Source organism: Neopelma chrysocephalum, unplaced genomic scaffold (assembly GCF_003984885.1).
Source record: "Neopelma chrysocephalum unplaced genomic scaffold, ASM398488v2 Primary Assembly neopelma1_44, whole genome shotgun sequence".
Classification (NCBI taxonomy): Eukaryota; Metazoa; Chordata; class Aves; order Passeriformes; family Pipridae; genus Neopelma; species Neopelma chrysocephalum.
In genome coordinates, this window is record NW_020897703.1 from 25,443,830 (window position 1) to 25,463,720 (window position 19,891).

Below are 19,891 nucleotides of genomic sequence, written 5' to 3' on the forward strand. Positions count from 1 at the left end.
ACTCAGTTTATCTTGTGGCAAGAAAGACCGATTAAAGAAGTGCTGCTCCTGAAGACCTTTCAGAGTATAACACATTTTGAACAGTCATTATTCATATTACAACACAGAAATATTTTTTTATAAATCACACTGCAAAAAAAATGGATCCTCTTCATTTCAGTTAGGCCAGGGTAGTGCTTTTGATCTAACAGCAGTTACAAAAGCTCTGTTACTTCTGCCTCTGTGAACACTAATGATCACATCTGACCATGAGAATAAGAAAAAAAATATATATAAATAAAAGTGAAAACTAACACATGTTCAGTGCCACTGCTCGCATTTCTATAGCCAGGCCAGCTTACCTCTTTCAGGCTATGCAGCTGAGAAGGTATCACCTCCTCTAAATGAAGGCAGCTATGTATAAGCTACTGGCAGTACACTGATCTGTCTCAAAAGATATCAGCACAAAGCTTGGTCTGGGACTAGGCACCCACATTTCTAGGCAAGAAGCTTGAAAGGTGCAGTCGCTGGCCAAATAAAATCACACACAGAGCAATCACACAGCAACATGTCTTGGCTCTCCTGAAAGACAGGAGACAGGCAGAAGTTGCCCAGGGAGATGGACTCTAAGCAAAAAAAAAAAAACAACAGTGACTTGTACATCCAGCAATCATCCAGAAGTTCAAATACTGGAGGTAGGAACTGGATCTCATGCCTTGTGCATGGCTGCTTACACACGCAAAGTGATGTAGCTGCAAAAGACACACACGCACACATTTTAAAACGGAACCTCTCCAAACCATCCTATTTAATTTCTGCCAGTGACTCAAACACGTATGCATTTGACTGCCTTTGAAATTGAAAAGCTGGAGCAGATGGTGCAGCAGGAACCTGAAGACCAGCCCTGGTGTGACAGGGGAAGGACACTGTGGAGGAGGCAACTTACCTGAGCAACCAGGGCAGGGCTGTTGGCTTCGGAAAGGACAGCACACATGGGCTCCATTTTAACTCCCTATGCCAGTGGACAGCTCTCTTCTTTAAACTCCGTGTCTCGACAACTAAAGCAGACAAAAAAGCAAACAATATTCTCTCGGAGACTATATTCTGTTGATTTGGCAAGTGCAATGCAGAAGATAACCAACACATGGGACACTTGAATACTCTTCCAGACTACCTCCCTAAGCCAACCCACCTCCAAATGGCTCAACTTTATCATAAACTGCTGTCTAACCTGAAGCTACAAAATAGTTTACCCTGTGCAGTGCAAGAAAAATACTAATTTCAGCTAGATATTTTTTAATGCCTCTAAATACACAAATAACCAATTATTTTAACAGAAAATTGTTTCCTTCTCCTAGCAAAGAAAAAAAAAAGGCAAGCCAATTTAAATAGACTATTTTTCTCACTCAACACAAAATGTAGCTTCTGGCAACTCTTTTCAATATCAAAATATTGAAAAATATCTTGTTTTCAGTATCACTTTACTATTTGACAATTTTAATCATGTAAGCCAATATGCAGAAATGATCGTTTTTGATTTCTTATTTCCATTGCATAACTAAAACAAATAAAAATCAGTATAACTAATATAAGCGAACACATAAAGACAAGCAGGGTGGCTGAGTACAGAGACACTACTTTATCAGGCATGTTGCAGAGTGCACCCACAATTTAAAAATATTAAACATGAAACCATTGAAAGTAGTTACTATACTGGCTGGATGTTAACATACCATGTTAAGCAAGATTGAAACAAAGTCATATCAAGTCATGGTGCTATTTTCACACCACACTTCAGAGGTATGCAAAGGCACTAGGAGACAACAACACGGCTCAGAGGGACTGAATAATGGCAGCTTTCCCATGGCCAGTTCCCAAAACATCTGTGTTGATGTAGTCAGTGACCACCTTGGGCTGTGCAGGGCCACCCCTGCTAGGGCTGCTGTCCTTGGGTAAGACAGAAGAGCAACTCTCCTGAGTGCCCTTCCTCTGCTACCGTGCAAATTCAGTCAGCTCAGAGGGGGTTTAGGCTGAGGCCAGATGAAAAGCTCCTCTCCTGCAGCCACCGCTGCCCAGAGGAGGTTCCCCGAGGTGGCTGGTGGAGAACGCCCAGGCAGTGACCCTGCAGGCTCCAGGCCCACCAGGAGAGGGGCTGCTGACGTCCCAGACCCGCACAGCTCCTCCTGCCGTGCTCATCTGAGCACAGCTCAAGTCTTCACATGCTACTGCACTACTGTTTTTTCTCTTTAAAAAGCATTGTGCCACTTTTAACACTTTCTTACGTAAAACTTGTTCTTACATGAAGTAAAATCAACAGAGCCATGCATTGCACAAAAATCAAGTATTTACCAAGAGGGACCCTACCAAAAGATTCACGGAAACAATGCCTCAAACACACACTTAAATAAAGGTGAGAAAACTAAATTAACTTAAAAACTTAATTAATGCTATGGGGCATATTTCTGGTTTTGTAAGTGTATATATGCTATAATCTTCAATATTTCTCAAAATACTTGCTTCAACAATAGAAAAATCTATGTAACAAATACTCCATATATAACACATGCTATGAAATGATGTAGTGCACACATGGCATTCTGTTATACAACAGACTTGAAATCTTAAGTAATCAAGTTCACCTTTCTTACAACTGAGATTAAAATGAAGTCCTGGTTTTCATTATTATGAGGAGTTGCTGGGACTGAATAAACTTCCTCCAGTGCAAAGAAAAATCACAAAAGGAAAGCTGACAGTCTAACACTAGGTGTTTCTATTGAAGTGATTCCAGTGCAATCCTCTCAGACAACCAGGATTAAAGTTAAGGTCAGATATTCTGTTTGCTGTAATCAAAGGAGGCAATGAGATCCAAAGGAGAAGAAAACCCAAATAAGGTTTGTATGTCTCAAATCAATATTTAAATATTTCATTTAATTGTTGTAAAGTATCCACTTCAGTTCTTCACAATGATATGTATCTTTACATGTCTTCATCTGTCTCATTAAGAAAGCAGATTTTGTTCAAAATTATCTAACATGAAAAATACTGCTAAGTCTATTCATAAAACAGTATTCTATATTTTTATTTTTCAAACAGCAAGTGACCACATTTAAAATGCATCATTTGCAAATATAAATTATCAAACTATTAGTTTAATTAAAAATAAAGCAAAAACATAACTTCCCTTAGTATCACAATACATAGAAGGGTATTATAAACCCAAAAAGACTAAGTTAACCATAAGAAAACAATAACGTCAAAAGTGATGAAACTCATTAAGTCACTTAATGAATAAATCAGTCCTAGGAATACAATACCATTCACCATGATTATGTAAAAAAAAAGCAATCTTTCATTGTATTATACAGATAGAACAATCCAATCCTTCATGCCACATTTTGTAAACCATGATATAAATTACACTCACAGTCAAATGAACAGGAAGAATAACTCCCAAAATATTTTAAGTTGCTTTTAGGGCAGAAATAAAGGCAGAAATAGAATCCTTTAAAATATATCAAGTTTAACCAAAAAAATTCATTTGGTCAAGCTTGCTATCCAAATAGTTTTGTTTCCTGCAAAACTATTTTTGTCTTTTTTTGAATTATGAAATTTAAATGTTTCTTTTACATATTAAATGTAAGTCATATGTTGAACTACATTAAATCCTTTTATATTTGTATCATTTTTGCCATGAGACCCAAACATCTTCCGTGTACCTATGTGCACACACACACACACACAAACATACATGCACACACACTCCTCTTGGTATCAGGAAATTCCTCATTTCACAGGAATAATGAGAGACTCACATACTGATTTCTGTCAGAAACATAAGGAATATACAAATTCATACTCTTCAGGTTCCTATAAAACCATTTCTCACCTATATACATACTTTAACTGATGGAATTCAGGTTACGGTCTTTTGTCTGATAACAAAGGGACGGAATAGATGTTGTAGGATAAAGAAATACTGTATAATAATTGAAATAAACCTATTGTCCTAAATTTATCTGTACAAATTATCTTTTTTTTAATTAATTGAAATACAAAGAAGGCATATTGACTTCAGAAAATAACACTATATCAGAAATTCACTGTAACAGTGTTCCACTATATATATCATAAGGTTTTTCGTAACACAATTTCTTCTGTACACTAGATTTTGTACTAATTTCTCTGTCTTCAAATTCTTTATATTTTCATATCCAATTCAGCACTATTTAGTATGCCTTCAAAATAAAAGGAAGTCACTTGCTTTATTTGAATACCAAGTTCCCTCCCAGACAGCAATTAAAGAAAGACAAGACTACAAAGACAAAGTCCAGTATAATTCATTTCTGACAATGAAAATTTCAACCCCTCATACTGTTGCAAAATTCCTCCTACTGAAATGTTTTACTACAATAATAATAATTATAATAATTATAATAATAAAAAGCATACATTACATATAAAAGATACCAGTGTACTAAAAGTGACAGAAGTGGACTAGCAAATCCTTCAAAGCACATATTATATAAATGACTAGCATTTAAAAACATTTCTTTTTCTATAAAATGTAGGTCATATACATTTATAAATTGGGGGGGAGGTTCTAAAGCAGTGATGACTGTTCAAATAGTTATGCTGCTCTGTACAGTCTAATACCTATTCAATTCAAACTATAAGTTTGACATTTAGTTTATTTATCAGAATAAACCCATCTCAACATCTCATAGCTCATAATTTGAAAAATATGCAACTCAAATGATGAGGTGACTCCTAAGTTCACTGTTTATCTGCATATGAAATAAGAAGAGAACTACTCCTTTCTATGGGAGGCCCCAGTCTCACCAGTTCAATATCAGGACTTAAAGACTCCAAATTAAGTAGAGGAACTGTCAGGAATCAGCACAGAAGCAGAATAGTATCTCTCATCCTTTAGAGACACAGCTATTCAACTTTTGCAGTCTTCCTCATCTCGCAGAAGTGCAGCCAAGCCATTGATTTCTTACTCAAAGTGTGTACAGATGAAGCCATAGATCTAAAGACTGTCCTCTCTGTGACTGAAATTGTGCTGTGTAAACAATGTTATATATTCCAGCAGGAGGACATTTGAATTTATTTATAAAAAATGATTAAGAATATTCATTAACTCAAACAAGGCTATTAACTCCCAAAGGTATTTTTGGAACTTAACCTTATGCTACTTGTCAAGTTAGCACTGTCATGTATTATTGCTTACAAACAGTATATCATCTTATGCCTTCTAACAGAGCAGTACTGTGATCAGTTCATATTTACAGGTTTTTTTGTTTGTTTTAAACAAGCTATAAAAACATTACATACTTTACAGACAATACAAATACTCAAGTCAAACAAATGGAATGCATAACAATAAGAAACGTCATAAAGGAAGACTGACATAAGTCCTTGATTGTCAAGACACATTTATATTTATATATAAACTCTAGCTGTGCAGAATCAAAGATTCAATCATAGGTACATCCTTATTTGATAAATCATATTTACAGCATGGTATTGCATAAAAAAATAAAATAATGTTGTTTACACAATATTACCTTTCCATCCATTGGATTAAGGAAAGCAAGAAACAAGTCTTAGAAATGTTTGCTTGCCTCAGTTTGTGTTTCCTACCAAAAGATGTAATTTTAGAAAGGAAACAGAAGGTTTTGTAGGTCGAGTAGAGCAAAAGCGACTATAAATTTATTTCCCTGACACAAAGCAAATTAAACTTGAAGAAAAGTTTAAATTTTAACTTAGACACATCTTTTCATTAGCAGTAATACTTTCTTAGTGCTTGTCCTTTGCAAAGTGAGTTTCAGCTAAATGCATTACATGCCTAACATAAACATGCATTACCATAAGTCGAATGAACTTTCAAAGTTACAAGGCTTCATTTTAGTAAAACATTTAACTCCATGAAACTGTGGCATTATTCATTTGCTTCAGTACCAACCATGTAATTTGAAAGTTCACATGCGTACTGGTGCCGATGGCATAAGCATATTCCTGCCTGTTAACATTTCCAACCAGATTCCCAGGAGTATTAGGATTTTTCCCTGCAATTTGTAACGGTATTAAAACAAGCAAACAAAGAAGAATAAAAATCAAAACTCTCAAAGCCAAGAAAATTTAGTTAGCAAATATACATACATAAAGTAATCCAATGCTGCAAAATTCAGAGTGAATTCATCCAAATATTCTGGTTCATTGCAAATAGTTACTACACGTGATACAAATACTATAAAAATATTCTGATCAAGCGTGGAATATAATGTATCTGTCCAGGTGGAAAGTTTTCATAGGAGAACATGAATACTTTAGAATAAACTCCAAAAGTTACAGTAGAACCCCAATAATTCGCAGCAATGTCTTAGAAACCCTTTAAAAATGACAATTTTGAAAATAGCGAAGAAGCAGGCAACAAAAGCAAGGATGTCACATCACAAAATGTACTTTGTTCATTTATTTTGACAACTGTAATTTAGTTTTCAATACTCCTTCTATCTCCCAGTATACTAATGTAGATGCTGTAGTATACTTGGGTGAAGTAGTACAGTATTATTGTATGAGACCTCGCTACAGTACGTTTTAGACCATTGCAGAGAGGTGGGAAGAGACCATCAGGGATGTAGAAACCTACTGGATGCTCTGTTTAGAAGTCAGCGAATTAGCAAGATTTTACTGTACTTCTCTATTAACAATGAAAAGCTCCCATCATCCAAAAAACTGTCAAGTATAATATAAAAATAATACAAGTTGTTATTTCACATGAATACTTCCTTGTCCTATTTTCTTCTTGAAACACAATTTTCCTAAAGACAACACTAGGAGACACAAGATCATAAACATGGTTCTTTTATCGTCCAATTGCAATTGTTTATGTTGTTATTCGTAAACCAACATACAGTAATACACATGGTTAATCCTTCTCCCCAAAACTTGTCATTTATGATTAATTCATTCTCAAATCAAAGGAAGAAAATGTAAATGCCTATTAGTATACCATTACAAGCTGATTCCTTCATTGTCTGTTATATTAATGGTAAAACATATCAAAAGATTCATGCTAAAAGGGACACTGTCAAGTAATTTAGGACCAAAATATGGCCTATTAATAAGTGCGTATATATTTATATATATATATATATACATGTATTGTGTATATATATAGTTTGTTAATAAATGTCATCAGTTTCCTCTTTTTTTAAAATTATCACTGCTCTATCACTAGTAGATATCCCCAAAATGTCCACCTTACACACACACACACATTTGGTGCTTACATGACCTTTCATTAAAATGTCTGTTGTTGGCTCAGGGGAATACACACACTCACCCCAGCCTTGTGTTGACTGACTGAACAGCATCAGTACAAGAACAGAGCAGAAAACCAAAGCTGCTTTTTTCCAAACATACATGAAAAACTAAAAAAAAATGAACAGTGACCAGATCAACATGAAGAATGAGCATCTGTAGATTAAAAGCAGCAAAACGTGAGCAGTGAAAGATGTTATTAAATAATGTCATTATTAAACAAGCAAGAGCTTTTTACTGAGTTAAACCTAAATCATAGCAGTATATTTGGCTAACTCCTCCAGTGCAGAAAGCTTCACGCATCAGCAGATCAACTACTCACATCGCTTTTAACTGTACATGTGGAAGCACCCTATGGGATAGTCCCTGTGGCTTAGACGGGGACTTCACAGCCTGTCCTAAGGCACAGAGTGTAGCTGGAATGGCTCAGCAGCAGGCTAGGGAATGAGTTGTGACGTAAGGGATAACAGTTCCTCAGGTGATTCCCATTTGGCTGCACGAAGAGCAAGTTCCTTCACTCTGTACAACAGCTTGCTCCCTCACGCTCCCATGGAGCAATTCCTAAGTGTGGAGATGGCATGGAGTGAGAGCGACTCCCCCTTACTCCTAAATCACCTTCTCCCAGCAGAGTGTCAATGCAGCAACCTTTTCAAATAAAGCTGAGTCAGCCCCCTTAGGGAGAAGGAGGCTTTATTCCTCTTACCTCCCTATGGGGCCAGGGCAGTGCAGTAATAACCTGGCCTTTTTTTTCCTTTTGTTCCTTGCTATATTCAACAAATAGTACAATTAATGGCCATCTACTTGCAGCATCAGGGCATGAGAGCAAAGATGCCAACACAGTATTATTCAGGCAGCATAAGCAAAGATGTCATGGAAACGAAACACTCAAAATATGCATTACAAGAAGTGGCTTCCTGGGATATAGGGGCCATATATGTTATTTCTGTGCAACATAGAATAGAAAGTGAAAAAACCAAACTGACCATAAAGGAAGAAAACCAGAAAGGCATGAATCAGTTTAAAAATATTCTTTCAAAGAAATTTCTTTAAAGGTATCATCAATAATCCAAAAGGAATTTACTTTTCTCTCCTGATGCCCGCTCCTTAACTTGGGGCCAAATATTTGGGCAAAACTACTGGTAACTCATAGAACACTAAAACACCTTATTGTATTATACAGAGGGGTCAACAAATCAAAACAGAACCTGTTTTCTTATACAAAAGTATTAAGAAATAAGTTTACATAAATTGTATTTCTTGCCAATAAGAGAAGCAAGTTATGGATAATAAATACCCTTTCTCCCTCAACTGTACCAAGTGAAGTTAGTGCTGTAGTAGTGCTACCAGGGGAAAAAAGATACAGAGTGGGATCAGTTTCCTGGTAATGAAAATTAGGAAAAATATTGCTACTGTTTTCAGAAGAGGTGGGAACTGTTCTAGGTCCCGCTCAAGTCCTTTCTTAAAAGACAGGATATATTTCAGCCCCTTGAGATGCAGTCTTTTCTCCTATCTGATGGCTTTGTCTGAGAGATACCAGCTAGCAACAGCACTATAAAAGCACGTATGCAATCCCATTTTTAAAAAACCGCCATATACATACCTACCCATATGTGTGTGTGTGTGTGTGTTTTTCCCTGGTTAATCAGCCTACATGAGGCTTAAACTGCCTTAAACTACCAGACAGTGTCCCTTTAGGGAAGGTGCAATAGAATGAACATTACAGTTCAAAAATCTGTAACTTGTTAACTTAAACTACACAATAGTTAGGCTACTCAAATCTTACCACCTTAAAAATGCACACAGAACTACTTATCGTACCATACCGTATACTTCAAGACAAAGTACTATTCAAAAAACATATTCGTGGTACAGGGATAAACTTTGTCGTTTATTTATACTGTGAAATGCAACGAAAACTTCTGATCACTCTCCTAGGCTGGAAAAAGAAATCCTGTTCACTAGCATCATTCACCAGTTTGGGGTTGGTAAAATTGTGATGACCTTCACTAAGCAAACACTAAAAAGGTAGGGAATCTGAATGCCTGCTTCTTCAGCTTTCAGGGATACTTCAATAAATTTAATGGTCTGAACTGTCAAAATGCCAGACAGAGAATCAAAACAGTTTTTAGAGAAGCTAAGGATACCCAGTCTCAAGTGTATTGAAGAGAATTACTGGAGCTGTGTGAGATGAAAATGATGCAACCGTATCAAACCTAAAAATCTCAAAAAGGTTTTATTTTTTGAGAAATCGAAAACTATCAAGTTGGCTAAGTGCTCTATGTTAATCGTTATGAGTACGGAGGGTAAGGTACAATTAAGCTTTTAAATCTTGGAATACACAGTTTGTGTAAGCATTTTGCAATTGGGAATGTCATCTACAGAGTATTTTAACTAAAACTCCAAAATCTTGGTATCTGTGTATGAAAAAGTCATTAAAAAGTTACATCTAGATTCAGCTGTACAAAGAAATACACATTACTTCAGGAATGAAGTAAAGGCTTTAGCAGTTAGGTATTCTGCTTAAAAAAAGTGTTTAAAGTATTTTAAATTAATTAGAATTAAATAGTAGAGTTAGTCTATCAGAATTCATTTTTTTTCCCTCCAAACACAACTCAAGGTAATGCAAAGCAGAAATAAAGGGCACATGATCTAAAACTTTTTTTGAGAGACTGAAGATTATTCTTCTAGAAAACGCCATCTTTTAAAGCCGTTTTTGCTTGACCTTTGAAACTTACTTGTTTATTCTGTGTGTTTAGTACATGTTGATTCCCTGCTGAAGAGCAATGACTATGCTGACAAGGTTAGAAAAGACAATGTGAATAATATCAGACAATAACTGTCCTCCCAAAGTATACAAGGAAACCAGCAAGGAAACAATCATGGGGGAAAGTCTTACCTGGGGATTTTGTTTATTTTAAATTTCAGAGAAGGTAAAATATTTTCTAGACTCAAACAAGTGAATAATAAACTGCCTTTGATAGGGGCACCAACATCAGGCAGTTCAATTACTGGTGGCTAACCGAAAAATTAAAAAAAAAAAAGAAAAAGGAAAAAAAAGAAAGAAGCAGTTATTGGTCTTGCTAATATCAGCTTACTTTTGCTTTAACATAGCGCTCTTAAAAGCTGTACAGAACTCCATCTTTTACAGAGCAACCCCCTTTTGACAAATGTGTTCTAAAGTGCCAGTATTATTTACAAAGATTTCTTAGCCAAAAGTCTGGCCCGTTGTGGCATCAGGTGAAGAAGTCATCCCAGCTCTGCTATCATTTACATTCACCAAGGGAAATTCTGGGAAATCAGCACTTGTCCCTGGTCCCCGAAGGTTCACCTGTCCATTGGCAGTGCTAAACTGAGATGATATTCCAGCTCTTGCCCCATGGTACTGAGCTCTAAAGGGCTGCTCAAAGGAGCTAATTTGATATGCTTGATGAACAGACTGTGCCTCTGCTTTCTTCTGAGAAGTTACTTGATCCAAGAAGTCCTGTGTAGAGGAGGAAGAAGAATGATTTGCCTCATCACCTGAAAAGGGAAAAGGGTGCTGCGAATCACCAACCATTAGTCCAAAATGAGACTTGTCTGGAGTTGTTCTTAATGGAGAGTTCATTCCTGATCGAAAGCTATTGACAGGTATAGATGTGTAGACCTTCTCCATGGAAGGAAATGCTGGCTGGGTTGTAAGAGTCTGGTTATCAGTCACAAAATTAAGGCTCGGGTTGTTCAAATAGGCATCATTTTGGCTAGTTCTGTCCAAAGCTTGTTGTAAAAACTTTGAATATTCTTGTAACATACTAGCTTTATCTGATGAGGAAGCTTGAGAGCTTGTTCCAACCGTCTCAGATTGGGTGACCTCAGATACTTCAGAGGAATTGATTGATATACTGGAGGTCACTTCCGTGTCAGCCACACTGAAAGAGATCTCATGTTGTCCATTAGCCTTGTGTGAATAATGATCTAACAGAGTTTGCAGTACCTCATCTGGAATGACATTTTTGTCATGGTTACCTTTAATTTCAACATTCAGTGCCTGTGTGTCTAATATTGAGGCTGTAGCAGTTTCATCAATGACACTGGCCACAGCTGCCTGTGTTACTGAAGGTTGAGATGCTATGGTACTTACATTCAAGGCATATTCTCGACTGTTGTTACTGGCTGCTTGTAGATACCTCTTTTTCTTTAAGAACTGCATTGCATCATCATAATTAGTGCTGCTGTGTACAGGTTTACTGGGCCCTTCCTGTAATGTGTCCACTTGATCAATGTCAGCATTACCTTCAGAGTCCAGTAAACTTTGCTTATCCACAAGATCGAAGGCATACTTTGAAACCTTGCTGTCTTCATATGTAGACAAAGGTGAAATGGTTTGACTTTGCTCGAGTGGCTGTTTTAGACTCCTCTTGTTAACCTTTTTGAGAACAAGCTTAGGTGGGTGTATTTCTCCAGAATTTGCTTCTTCTAAGTGCGTTCCACTGACCGAAGAATGTGGCATCTCAACAGCATACTCCGCCACCATATATTCATCTTTTACTTTAGTACTGGAAGAGTACAAAGGCAAATAGTCATTTTTGTCCTTCTTGTGTTCTGATTTATCTGAACTTTCCTTATCCCCAGATTTTGTTTTCTCTGTTTTCTGCCTTTTCTTCTTTGGCAAGGAGCTGTCTTTCATAGGCGTTGAGAAACCAGAATCTTCCTCCGATGGCAAAAAGCCAACTTTGGTGGCACTTCTGTTCGGTTTCTTCTCGCGGTTCTCATGGCACATACGTTTGTGTTTCAGCACACGATCGGTCCTGGAGAAATACTGAAAAAGATGATGATGGTGATTATTATTATTATTAGGGAAAAATAAATATATTAGCAGAAAGAAACCTTTCATTCTAACACATTTACTTGACAATTCGTCCACTTTACCAATTTCTAATGAAGTGTCAAACAACAGTACACAGTCAATAAAATCAAGCTCAGCCAGCCGTGCCTCTGTGCACCAAGAATGCCCACTTTAACAGAAAAAACATTTGTTATACATTTATGTGTATGCACATGACTACAACCCATGGAGAAATCCCTGTCTGTACTACTGGGAATCTACTGGTGTTTTGTTTGTCAATCACAAAAGATTTCACCAAGTCATCTTACCTGCAAACAATATTCACACTGATAAGGCTTCTCTCCACTGTGAGTTCTTTTGTGCCTTTCCATGTGATACTTCTGAATAAACCTCATACCACATTCATCACAACGAAATGGCTTTTCACCTGATAAAAAACATGTAGCAATGTTAATCGAAGAAAATAAATCAACATTTTTCCATACAATTACCAGGTCAAATACTACATTCTTTATTAGAAGTAGTAAGAGGATTTAGTCTATTGCTAATGAAAAACAACATAGGGCTTGCTCACACCACTATTTTTCCAGTACTCAGTAGATGATGCCTCAAATTATTTTAAGCTTTTGTGCTAAAAAAAAACCAAACCACCTTTAAAACTAAATCCTTACCCCTCTTTCTAATGGTGGTGCAGATATACGTCTTACATCTAACAAATGAAGAACTGCAAAGATGCTCTTCCTGAACTGCTGTTGCATCACATATTTTTAGGGCAGACGATTGTATAAAAATACCTCAATTCTCTCACTAACTCATGAACTCAAATCCATCCCTTCTAGGAGAGAATTATGCATTTCCAAACTTTGAATATAACATTTTTGAGGGTGCTCTGTATTTTTCCATATTTTTATCTTATCTGTATGTAGAATTGAAATAACTGCTTTGAAAAAATCCTACTACTTTGGTTGGAAGTCAAATTTATTTATTTTTAAAAACTAATTAAAAAGATTTTATTTAAAAAACTAAGTTGAAAAAAAGAAACCTCTATAGCTAAACTGGTGTTTGCATACTTACAGATTTCTCATTTTGGTTGCTTGTTTTGCTCGCTTTGGTTTTTGGTTTTATCCTTTACTTTCATGAAACATTTGTTCAGACAATATGCACTGCCCTGAATTCATCTTCAGTTCTCCCCTTATTTTTCCTCACAAAGAAGCCCTGCAATGATCTTTTCTGGGCTCTATTTTTATTTCTTTTAACTTTTGCCTTACATCTTCCCTCTGATATTCTTTATTTTCTACATTTCTCTGACAAAACCTAAAAATTCCATGTGCATTGAAAAGTTAGTTTTGCTTTTACAGAAGTTCACTATTATTTAATAGAACTCAGCCTGAACAACAGTGATCTTTCCTCTTAATATTTACTATGAAATCTTTTGGACTGACACAGAGATCAGGGATTGTCTTGGCAGCATCTGTCAACACCCTCTTTGTTCTGGATACTGCACTGCACTGATTTTTGGGATATAAACCATCTATGCTTCGTTTCCAGAAATATGCAGACTATTGCTGTTTTCTGAAGTAGTTTTATTCTTACTAATTATGTTATGGACTAACTTTATTAAATTACCAATAATTATCAACATTTAACATTTTAAATTAATTCATTTTATTATTTAAAATGTTATGAGTGTGTTTTTCCATTTACAATAGAACTATTTAGCCTCATCCTTCTACAAATGGAAATACAGTACCTTAAAATAAGGTGTCTGTATTTATAGAAACTAGAATGAAAAATATCTGTATCGCCCACACATGTGCTCCTAGTCAGATCATTAATGCCCAGAGTTTCAACTGCCTGAATTCCAAGCAATTTCTAAATCTCTCTTTGTAAGCTTATGTCCTGTTTCCAATTATTAATTCTTACCTCTCCATGTGGCTTCTCAGCCAATTCCTTTCTTAGATGAAATTATTCCAATTTATTCTCTCCTAAAACAAATTATCTCCTCTACTCAGATCTCTCAGCTTCTTCCATCAGTTCTTTTTTCTACAGGCTCACAACCTCAGCATCGTACCTCTTCTTTCACTTGAGTTAGAGACCTTTATCTTTTCTTGCTTATTAATAATTTCCATAAAACTTTGCTTGTTTTCAGCACTCTTTGTAAGCTGTAATATCTATCATATAATTCTCTCATACTGTCTGTAAGCAAATCCTTCTCTCTGGCCTATTTCTTAACTTTCAAACTCCAGTTTCATTCTTCACCTTCTCTTTATTTGTTGGGCACCCTTATGACTATGGTATTTTACTCCCATCAAGCCCATTGAGACTTTCTGCATCAAATTCCAATCCTTGTCTTCAGTTCTCAGCAAGATGAGGCAAGATCTTTAGATGTCATTGTTCTCTTCCATTCCCAAAGTCTACTACTTAATCCTTACAATTTTCTTTCCCTTTGCTCCACTATTCTACTTGGTGTTTCTTTCAAATTGCCTCTTCCAACAACTCTTCCTTACATTGTCTCAAAGTTTGCTTTCACACTACCTTACGTTTTTCTAGAGAAAGGAGCAACTGTTTGGTGATTTATCTGAGCCTTACAGCAAAATAGCTCTGAACAGCCCCCTAAGGAGCTATTCTGCTACCCCAGGAAATGCAGAACACTTCTTTAATACACTTACCTGCAGCCTTATCCTCATTTCTGTAAATGAATGGTCACAGAGTTCCTTAACATTCATCTACTCAAGCTGGCTATTTGCTGGCAGAAGACTCCCTCAGCTACCTATTCCCATTTCAAGGCTTAAAAAGGGCCAAACAGGGGTTCTGAGGTTTTTTGGTGTATTATGACCACCAGCTATTTTGGAAACTTTCAGGGTACATACAAAGGCGCTACTGGCCATGCCTTAACAGGGAGAAAATTCTGGGGACACTGCCCTTGAATTGCTCAGCACAACACAGAAAATGGTATTTTTCAGTAGAATTCCAGAATGGAAGTAAGATTAAGAAAAACTTTGTGAAACTGATACCATACTTAATTTTGGCTTTAATCTTCATAAGGAAGATAATGTTAGAAAAAGATTAAAAATTAATATGGAGATATGCTTCCAATAATAATTTCTTAGCAGAAGCCTGAAACTTCAGATGCCTTCTGCAATTTTGTTGTACTTTTTAAACAGGATCTATGGCAAACGGAGGAGATCATTAATAATAGCCTTTTGCTAATGTATGGAGAATCCAGGACATTTTTCTGAAATGTCTTGTTGAGTGGGATAGAATCAGATGTATAAAGAGAAGTCAAAATTTAAAAATACAATCATTACTGCATTATTTACGAACACAGCTCATGTGTTTGTCTATGTTGGCAATCTATTAAAACCCAGCAATAGAACTGTTCATAAAGAGTTGTACAAATATTATGTGTATGAAGGCTGCAACAATTATAAACCCTCAGGCATTTTAAAATCTAAACAGACAAAAAACAAATTATAAAATAACAAAGAAGACAATAAAAAAAATCAGCAGGACTGAATAAGAAGGCACTTGAATCATGAGCCCCATTGCTGTTTTATTTCTTTAAATGTAATCGCAGTTTTTGTGATTAAAATGGAAAGTAGGGTGGCTTACACAATTAGGACACATGAATGCACGAGTGAGTAAGGTGTATAGAAACATCTCTAAGCAAAAAGAAAGCAGACATATTAGAAAAAAAAGAACATTCAGCATCTTCTGGAATCTAGTAAACTGACAATACGAAAATATTTGTGTATTAGTGACTCTTCCCTCTCTTACAACTAAAATGGCAATTTTCTGACTCATTAGGGACAAGTTTAGCAGCACGGTTCTAGCACTGCTGCCCTCCTCTACATACAATTATTCCTAGTAAGTGAATTTTGTATTAATGCAATGTCTGCTTTTAGATGCAACTGTTTAATTATTTACACAAAAAAAGGCTGTTCATTGATTGCTTCATTACTCCTTCATAACATCTCATTTGAAGGAGCAGTTCAGAGAACCAAATTCAAATCAGACTGGAACTAGCTGGAGCACCTGTAAATAGGGGGCTTGTAACAGGCATAAAATGGGGCTTCTAGGTGTTACCACTGGCTTTGATTGGCTTAAAATAAACAGGAAAATTTGATAAACATTTTTAAAAGAGTAGGAGACATCCTGTTCTCCATCAGTGTTTTGAACACTGTACAAAAGCTGGTGCTAAAAGTGATCATTCCCAGAGGTAAAAATGCAAAATAAAAAGAAAAAAAATAAAGTATTTAATTTATAAGGAACATTCCTTAAAAGAATATGAGTAATACAAATAGATCTTTTCTTTACTTCCATCAAAGTGAAACACAGACCTACTGCACACCTTCTCATTAGAGAAGCAAGCTGAAAATGCAGCTTTTCTGGATGGGTTTAGTTATACAGTCCTGAACAACAGAGTAACTACGCAAACAGCTAAGGCCCAGTAGTGAACACAGTCATATAGAGGTGAAAGCACACACAGGCATGCAGAATGCCAATTAACTACACTATACCTGAGTAAAGCAAAAAATTAAGCACTAGTTAAATACTTTCTAACTAAACGGACTTCAAAAAAAGCTTTTTCCATTCCTGGAAGCTGGGTTTTTACATGCCTTCTCCTAATCATCTACTAGCTGTCACTTAGGAAAACACCCATGATTCAACAATTTAAACACAAGCACCATCTTCAATTTTCTAAGAAACTACCAAACTATACCTCAGGATGCTGAGGAAAGGAGGAAAATATATGTATCTTAAAAAGTCAGATAACAATATGGTTAATTTTTTAAATGGCACCTTTTTCTCTGCTAAACAACTACTAGCATATGGTAGAGCTGGCATAAAAACCTGCAATCCCACCAACACCACCCCCTCCCTCCAAAGCTTAAAATCAACACAGAATTCTCATTAGAGCTAGAAGCTGAATTAAAAAAGATAATTAAATCAATTTATAAAATATTTGCAGTCAAGCATTAATTAACTAAATTGCCCAGACTCTCATTTTCAAAGTCACGTACAGGGAATAATCCTCATTTGAAAAAAAAGAAAAATCTTCCAAAAAATGTGAAGACTGCACTTAAATTTTTGGCTTTTTTTTTTTTTTTTTTTTTGTGGGGGGGACAGATAGATGGAAGAGAGTGAATGAGCATTCTTTTCAAGAATAGTATCTACACAAAGTGGAGGCAGCACGGTTCACCAATTCAGAGCCAGAGGAAAGACTAGGAGCAGAACAAAGACACTGGACAGAAGAATGGAAGACTCTTCTGTGGCTGACTGGCTGAAGGAAACCTACTTAGTCTGGACTCATGGCAACCTAGGATACAAAAATCCCATAAACAACAGGGCATTTGTGCATGTAACTCCCTGTACACTGCTCTGAAAATTCATTTTGCAGAGTTTTTTCTCCCTCTCAACCCTTACACATGCACACACTGCACTGCGTGTTAGTAGCTTTCATATCCATTTAAATGCTACAGCCAAGAAACACTGTGCACATTCACCAGCTCTGCTTTTCTGAAAAAGAGGCTGAGAAATTGGCATCTAGTCCAAAAGGGACCATATTACAAAATATTTAAAGAGGGATTGAAAGGCCATGCACCAAAATGCCAAAAACCCAATGAAACCAAACCTGTTAAAGAATGTGGTTCTGTGTGGTGCAACAAGATAAAAAAATAAACATGAATAAACTTTAATGCTCTTTGGTTTAAAACTTCAGGCCTTATTTGACCTATATTGTGTATTTTTGAACTAAGACTCTTACTTTTAGAACAGTTCTGAATTAAACCTAAACGAAAAAGCAGGTGAAAAGAAAAGCTGATACTAATACCTTTGGGGTTAGGCATTTTGGCCATTTTAGTCCTGGCACTTTTCCATCAAATTCCAAAACAAACAAACAAACAAACAAACAAATAAATCTATGGAAATGGAATTTGGAAGTCCCCATTATCTGAATTAACTTGACAGAACAAAAGATAGAACTGCTTAACAAACCTTGACTATTATGAATGCACAAACTTCAGGATTTGCTGCTCTGGGGCTATTTATAGAAAACTACTTTCAGATCTGCTTACTAGAGTTCATACTCACTTTACAGCCAAAAGGAAAGTGGAGCAAGTTGAAAGCACAAAACTAATTTCTTTTTTAAAGTTTTATAACATGTGTTAAGTAAAAACAAATTACAACAGGGTTTTAGGCTGCATATTTATTACCAGAAACCTTGCCTGAGTGGGGAAACAGTTTTTAAGCACGCCAGTAAAGATACTCAAGGCACTATACTCACCAGTATGAATCTTCTCATGCCTCTGTAGCAGGTACTTCTGTATGAAACGCATGTCGCACTGACTGCACTGAAATGGTTTTTCACCTTGAACAATATAATTCCACATCCATAAGTTAATAACTACACACTGTTGTTTCTGATAACTACTTTTGAGGAATATTAAAATGTCTATTAAAAAAACCAGCATCTGAGCGAATTCCAAAAATACTCTAATACAAAAAAAACATTAGCCTTACTAAGTATAGGAACTGCGGAGTTCTTTCCATGATCCTAAGAGTCACATTAAGTCTAGCACGGAAGAGTGATCTGGAATGGCTGTAATTTCCTCATGAACAAGATCAATCACGATGCTGGCATAAGTCTGCATTCAGGATACTGGCAAGCTATTATAATGGTAAGTACCTTTTTCACTTCTCCGAACCAGAGAGATACCTCATCAGGCAAATAAGCAGCCGGAGCACATTTTACAAAGGGGTCAATTTTTGGCACTTAGGCTACAAGTCAACCCATAACTTTCTGATAAAGAAAGAAAAGAAACCTTGTAAACAGTTAGGTCTTCAGTTTATTAAACATATGTTGATTTTTTTTTTTCTTTTTCTGGTATTCTTTTGACACTTTGGTGCATGGAATCTCTAAGCTTAGATGCCAAGTTAGCTACACTCTTAAAACTGAAATTCGCATAGAGCTGAAAACATTTTTAACATAAGTAAACAACTCTTTATATAGTAGAAAAAGACAAATTTGAAGTCAAGCAGTACCTGTATGAATGAAGACATGTCTCTGTAAATGGTAGTTGGTTCTAAAGGCAGCATTGCAATGCTCACAAACATGAGATTTGTGGGTTTTCAGACCAAGTGATCCATCCTCATTTATTGTAAGGATCTATTTTAAAAAGAGTAAAATTTGTTCTCACACTACCCTCTAAAGGTGTCTTATTAACTACAAAAAAAAAACACATTAATTTTTGCGATGCAGAGAATTTAAATATTTCAGGTAAAACAATGCTAATTTCTACAAAGCTATGCGTTAAGCTTCTAGTACACATTTCCAATTGCAGTCCAATCCAACTTGTGTCTCGTTGTGTATTAAGAGATATTTCAACAGAAAAGAGGCAAAAGCAGCTCATGGAAAATCAGCTTAGAGCTTCCCTAGACACAGCTGAGTCACTTTATATGCTACTGTTTACTTTGTCCGTCTGTTGGAAAGGATGCAAAGTAACCAAATCACCTCTGGGCACTAAACCATGGATAAGCATATTTTAAAGCAAAAGTGAAAAGTTATATTCTTTTTTCAAATCACAACTCTAAATGTTTGCTAAAAGGCATTAAAACTTAACAAGAATAGTCATATAAATTATCTACGTCTACATAATACCAATAGAGGCAAAATTATATTTTAAAAAGCAAAACCCCAAAGCCAAACAACCAAGAAAATAGTATTACCGTTCTCCCCTTTCAGGTTTTTCACTCAATAAAGTA

At 36.0% G+C, this 19,891-nt stretch overlaps 1 protein-coding gene across 4 annotated transcripts in view; it reads right to left on the reverse strand.

The window, feature by feature from the left end:
- Positions 1 to 4,295: 4,295 nt before the first annotated feature.
- Positions 4,296 to 19,891, reverse strand: part of ZNF148 (zinc finger protein 148) — a 41,681-nt gene continuing 26,085 nt past the window's right edge. For 3 of the 4 annotated variants that reach the window (XM_027679029.1, XM_027679031.1, XM_027679028.1), the window contains 4 exons: positions 19,172 to 19,295; positions 18,414 to 18,497; positions 12,436 to 12,554; positions 4,296 to 12,100 (listed from right to left, as the gene is read on the reverse strand). In XM_027679029.1, the coding sequence (XP_027534830.1) occupies positions 10,511 to 12,100; positions 12,436 to 12,554; positions 18,414 to 18,497; positions 19,172 to 19,295 (1,917 nt within the window). In that variant the 3' untranslated portion in view covers positions 4,296 to 10,510. The remainder of the gene's footprint in view (positions 12,101 to 12,435; positions 12,555 to 18,413; positions 18,498 to 19,171; positions 19,296 to 19,891) is intronic. The other variant, XM_027679030.1, reaches the window with a different exon arrangement.